The sequence below is a fragment of the Puma concolor genome, chromosome C2, assembly GCF_028749965.1.
Source record: "Puma concolor isolate L17-30 chromosome C2, mPumCon1.1.hap2, whole genome shotgun sequence".
NCBI classification, from domain to species: Eukaryota; Metazoa; Chordata; class Mammalia; order Carnivora; family Felidae; genus Puma; species Puma concolor.
Window position 1 is genome coordinate 92,358,537 of NC_141675.1, and position 6,000 is coordinate 92,364,536.

General features: G+C 35.4%; 1 protein-coding gene across 11 annotated transcripts in view; it reads left to right on the forward strand.

Moving 5' to 3' along the window:
• The window catches only part of IQCB1 (IQ motif containing B1), a 69,958-nt gene extending 64,163 nt beyond the window's left edge, over window positions 1-5,795 (forward strand). For all 11 annotated transcript variants that reach the window (XM_025913718.2, XM_086675289.1, XM_086675286.1 and 8 more), the window contains exons 14-15: window positions 3,262-3,418; window positions 4,508-5,795. In XM_025913718.2, the coding sequence (XP_025769503.1) occupies window positions 3,262-3,418; window positions 4,508-4,737 (387 nt within the window). In that variant the 3' untranslated portion in view covers window positions 4,738-5,795. The remainder of the gene's footprint in view (window positions 1-3,261; window positions 3,419-4,507) is intronic.
• Window positions 5,796-6,000: the final 205 nt, after the last annotated feature.

Sequence of the window (6,000 nt, forward strand, 5' to 3'; positions counted from 1 at the left end):
TCTATTGAAAGGTTAATACATCCTGGGATTATCTCAGGGATTCGGGGTTAATTTAACCTTTGAAAATCAATTAAAGTAATTCACCATATTAACAGACCAGGAAAAACAATTGTCATCATATAAATACATGCAAAAAAAATTTCAGCAAAGTAGGAATAGAAAGAAACTTCCTCCATCTGATGAAGAATATCTACAGCTGACAATGATGAAAGACTGGATGCTTCTTTCCTGAAATCAGGAACAAGACAGAATGTCATTCAGTACAATCAAAATCCCAGCAGGCTTTTTTTTGTAGAAATTGACAAGCTGATTCTAAAATTCATATGGAAATGCAAAGGACCTAGAAAGGCTAAAATAACTACAAAAAAGAACAAAGTTGGAGGTTTAACACTACCTGATTTCATGAACTATAGAGCTGTAGTAGCCAAAACTGTGGTACTGATATAAAGATTTTAAAAAAATAAATCAGTGGAACCAAAATCAAATCCAAAAATAAACCCACATATATGGCCGCCTGATTACTGACAGAGGTGCACAGTTAATGTGTGGAGAAACTGGAACAATTGGATATCCATATGTAAAAAACATGAACTTGGATCCATATACTGTATGATATATAAAACTTAAAATGGATCATAGACTTAAATGCAAAATCTAAAATTATATAAAACTTCTAGAAGAAAACATTAGAGAAAAGCCATACTTTTGGTTGGGCAGTAATTTCTTAAATACAACAACAATAGCATAATCTACAAAAGAAAAATTGATAAATTGGTTTTCATCAAAATTTTGAACTTCTGTTCTTCGAAAGACACAATAATAGAATTTTTTTTAAAAAAGCAAATATTGGGAAAATATCTTTGCCAAGTATGTATCTGGTAAAGGACTTGTATCCAGAGTGTAAACTCAACAATAAGAAAACAAAGCAAAGCAATTTTTTTAAATAGGCAAAAGATTTTAACAGACACTTCACCCAAAGAAATTGTGGCAAATACATGAAATATTGACATAAGTCAATAAAGGAAATACAAATTTAAACCATAATAAGATCTTTACACAACTGTTAAAATGTCTAGAACTTTAAAAGTTGACTATGTCAAAGTTTGGCAAGCATGTGAAGGAACTGTAGCTCTCTCATACACTGCTGATGGGAATGCAAAATAGTGCAACCCCTTTGGAAACAGTTTGGCAGTTTCTTAAAAAGTTAAACGTATATCCATCATATGATTCAGTGATCCCACTCTGAAGTATTTATCCAAGTGGAAAGGAAATATATATCCATACAAGCATTTGTAAATGAATGCTCATAGCCCAAAACTAGAAATAACCCAAGCATCCATCAACAGATAGATAAACAAGTTGCTCTATATCCATACAATGGAATACCAGTCCACAGTATAAAGGAATGAATTATAGATACACACAGCAACATAGATGAATCTCAAAATAATTATGCTATGTGAAAGAAGCCAGACAATATACATTGAATTACCCCATTTATATAAATTTTAAAAATGTAATCTCTAGAGTAACAAAATTAAGTCAGTGGTTACTTGGGGATGGGAAAGTAGGGAATGAAGGATTACAAAAAGGCAATGACACTTCTGGTGGTGATGGATGTTCATTATCCTGAGTGTGGTAATGGTTTTCACAGATGTATACATAGATCAAAGCTTACCAAATTTGGGGCACTTGGGTGGCTCAGCCTGTTGAGCATCCAACTCTTGGTTTCAGCTTGGGTCATAGTCTCATGGTGTTGTGGGTTTGAGCCCCGCATTGGCTCTGCGCTCGTAGCACAGATCCTGCTTGGGTTTCTGTCTCTCCTTCTCTCTTCCCCTCTCCTACTTGTGCTGTCTCTGTGTCTCAAAATAAATAAATAAACTTAAAAAATTTTTTAAAAACCTTACCAAATTGTACACTTTTGATAATTGTAGTTAATTGTATGTCACTTTTACCTCAATAAAGCTGTATGTTTAAAAAAAAAAATTAACCTAAATGCAAAAGAAAAGAAAAGCAAACCTTTTCTTTTAAAAGGGAGAGTAATCCCTTTATAAAAATAACATACCCAAGCAACACATACACAGCAAGTAATTCTGAATCAGTAGGTTTGGTGTGTCCTCATGGTTCTATTTTTTAATTAATTTATTTTAATTGTAAAATATATAAAACATAAAAATACCAAACGTAAAATTACCATTTTAATCATTTTTAAGTGTACAGCTCAGTGGAATTAAATACATTTACATTGTTGTGCAACTATCACCACCATTCACCTTCAAAATGTTTTTCATTTTGCAAAACTGAAATTATACCCATTAAACACAAATTTCATATTCTGTCTCTCAGCTCTGTTCATAGCATCCTTTGATGCACAGAAATTCTTAATTTTGATGGAGGTTCAACTTGTCTGTCTTTTGTTGTGTCTGTGTCTTCAGTGTCATATTCAAGAAATGGCCAAACCTGATGTCATGATTTTTCCCCTTTTATTCTGAGAGTTTTATAATTTTCTCTCTTATATTTAGGTTTTTGATCTCTCTCTCTCTCTCTTTTAATGCATTTTGTATGATGTTGATGCATGCTCTCATTTAAAAAACAAGTATTACTTCAGCCATACTCTCGTGCTCCTGTTTAAGATTCTGTGGCTGAAAAGTAAAGTGTTAGCTGGAGTGGGACTGTATCCCAGATCCAGGAACTGGAATATTTGAGCAAGCTGTGGTGTCAGAAGCTTGATCGGCTTCAGAGTTAAGATTTTCTTATTCTTGTCCAAACTAATTAAGTTCTCTTTAAAGTAGCTGTGTAGCCAAAGGAATATGGTCCTTTAGCTGATTTTTTTCCCTTGTTTTGTGAAACCAGAAGCAGTTATAACATTATGGTTTAGATAAGTTTGGGAGTGGGAGTGAGATAAAAAGCCTGTCAGGTGGGATCTGGAACAGGGGTTGGGCTTATTATTCCTCTTCCAGGCCAGTATCTTTACCGAACCATTTGTAGTTTTCACTAAGGGCTCTTAATCTTTCCTCTTCTCCCAAAATTCTACAGTATGTGAGGAAGTGAGGTATGGGAATATACCAGAAAGAAACTATCCTCTGAATTTTCATAAAGCTGCTTTTAAAAACCTACTTAATGCTTGAACAAGAGTACAAGGTCGAAATCAATCATGAGATTCATTTGATAGGCTGAGATAGCTAAGCATTCCGGAACCTCTGCTAAGTGGTTGGGTGAAACATGTCTCCTGTAATAATTTTTTCTCTTCTTTTTTCCCAGAGCTCTCAGATGTCAGATGTGACTAGCAGAGAGCTCCATTCCCAAGCTCAAGAACAACTGCAACACTACCTTATGGGCAGGGTCCTAGAAGAGAGAGCCCAGCAGCACAGGGAGGCTCTGATGGCTCAGATCAACACCAACATTGAACAATTAATGAGTATGTGCTTGTTTATTTTGGTATCCTAAAATGAACAACCTATGCAAGATTTTGTGACATTGAAAATCTTCAGAAGGAAAATACCATTTAATGTTTATTAGCCTATTTCTTGTCCTCAGAAATTTCTAGATCCAGAACATGCCAGCACATGATTTTTTCAAATAATGCAGATCTCATAACCTCCTTTTTGGCTATTTCTCTAAGCCTTGCTATCATTCATAGATATCAACTTAGACAAAAGTTATTAATTATAAAGATGCTAAGCCCTACTAGCCAAATTTCATTATGTAGTCTCAAAAGCTTTTGATAATATTTTAGAAGTAGATGACAGTAGTTACAGTGCCATTTTATAATTTTTTTTAACGTTTATTTTTGAGAGAGAAACAGAGTGTGAGCAGGGGAGGAGCAGAGAGAGAGGGAGACACAGAATCCAAAGCAGGCTCCAGGCTCTGAGCTGTCATCATAGAGCCTGATGCGGGGCTCGAACTCATGAACTGCTAGATCCTGACCTGAGCCAAAGTCAGACACTTAACCGACTGAGACACCCAGGAGCCCCCATTTTACAATTTTTAATGAAGTGTTTTCACAAAAGTTAATTCATTTGCTTTTTACAACCATAGATACATTTAGGGAGAGATCTCATCCTACATTTCAGTCCACCTATGAAACACTTTTAGTGTGTACGGAGCAGAAAGGACCAGGGTCTTCTGTTTAGTGCCATTACTTGTGAATTTTTTATTTTTCAATAGATGGGTGGCTGGAACTGAGCCTCTCATATATAGGATGGGGTTCTGCTATATTTTAAAAATTCATGTTCTTTAAACCATCTAAAAAAACCTACATCTTTTTAAATTCTTTTCTTTTACACAGTATGGGGGGTGGGTAGTTAATGCCAGCCACAGCTTCAACTTATGAATAGTCATATGCCATCTATAGCTAGCAATGATAATAGATTCAGAATTGGATAATAGATTCAGTAGGCAGTATCCCTTGCCTACTATAGCAGAGTTCCAACTCTATACTTTCCAAATTCCTACTTGTTTGATACATAACTCTTCTACTCACCTGTTTATTTTCTGTTTACTACAGAGGCACCAAGTCTGAAGGAAGCAGAAGGGAAGGAACCTGAGCTCTTCCTAAGTAGATCCAGGCCTGTGGCAGCCAAGGCCAAGCAGGCCCATCTTACCGCTCTGAAGCATTTACAGGCACCCTGGTGGAAGAATCTTGGGGAAGAAGAAGGAGATGAGATTGATGTCCCAAAGGATGAGCTCAGTGTAGAATTAGGAACTTTATTCATTGGTGGAACCAAACCCCCTTAGGGAGGTACCCAAAGAAATGACACTTATTTCAGGAGATTGTATTGGTTCTGCCTCTGGCATACTAGTAGACTAGAGCTATCCTAACTCATTTCCCGAAATTCCTCTCCAGATAAGATTTTCAGGCAGTAAGCAAGGAGTTACCTTCTACCTCTATCTCAGTTCTCTTTTTTTTTTTCCACATTACCCACACCACACACAAATTAGGATGGCTTTTATTGTGGAACTAACCTCAGCATGGCATTCTATTGCTTAGATGAAATGTGGTAGTTCTTTTGTTTTTGCTGTTTTCCTACTAAACATGTTTTCTAAATAAATATTTTCAACAATTCTCAAAAACTTGTCAGGATTACTTCAACTTTTCACACTTATTGTTTAGAATGCATGTGTTTCTACGAATATAAAAAGTATGTTCTTGGCCTAATTTATTAAGATCAGGAAAAGAAATGGTCATTTGAAGGGCACCACACTATTTTCTACCAAACAGTGCTTGAACTCATTTTCTATCTTGTTATTTCTAAAAGAACTACATTTAAAAAAAAAATCCTAAGAAGGGTGCCTGGGTAGCTCAGTCGGTTGAGCATCTGACTTCAGCTCAGGTCATGATCTCATGGCTTGTGAGTTTGAGCCCCATGTCAGGCTCTGTGCTGACAACTCAGAGCCTGGAGCCTGCTTCAGATTCTGTGTCTCCCTCTCTCTCTGCCCCTCTGCCACTCACGCTCTGTCAGTCTCAAAAAGAAGTAAACATTAAAAAAAATTTTTTTAATCCTAGGATTCAGCACAAAAAAAATTCCTTCAGATAAATGCATTTGTTCTGTTAAACTGTGAGAATTCTATAACTTACTGTTTCCCTTTGTCTTATCTCCTATAAATCTCAGCTAAATATAATACTTACACTGTGTTATGATCCTAGGTACCTATAGAGTTATTTGGTTGCAACCTAATACTTTCTAATTTTCCTATTTATCTTTGATTGTGTTTTAGTACCAGAAGCTACTTCTGTTTGTGTTTGTAACAATATAGAATTTAAATTAAAAACATTTAACAAATCATGGACTCAATATCATGAGGAACCTGTATGATGCTTTTTGTATAAATGAGTGAAAATACCATTATTTCTGGATAGGAAGACCAAAGAGTATAATGTCCATTCCTCCAACATTAAGTTTAGTAAAATTCTAGTCACTATCCTAATGTAATTTTTATTCATAATTGGGAAAGAAATGTACATAATTCATCTGTAATAATCAGTTGAAAGTTCTGATT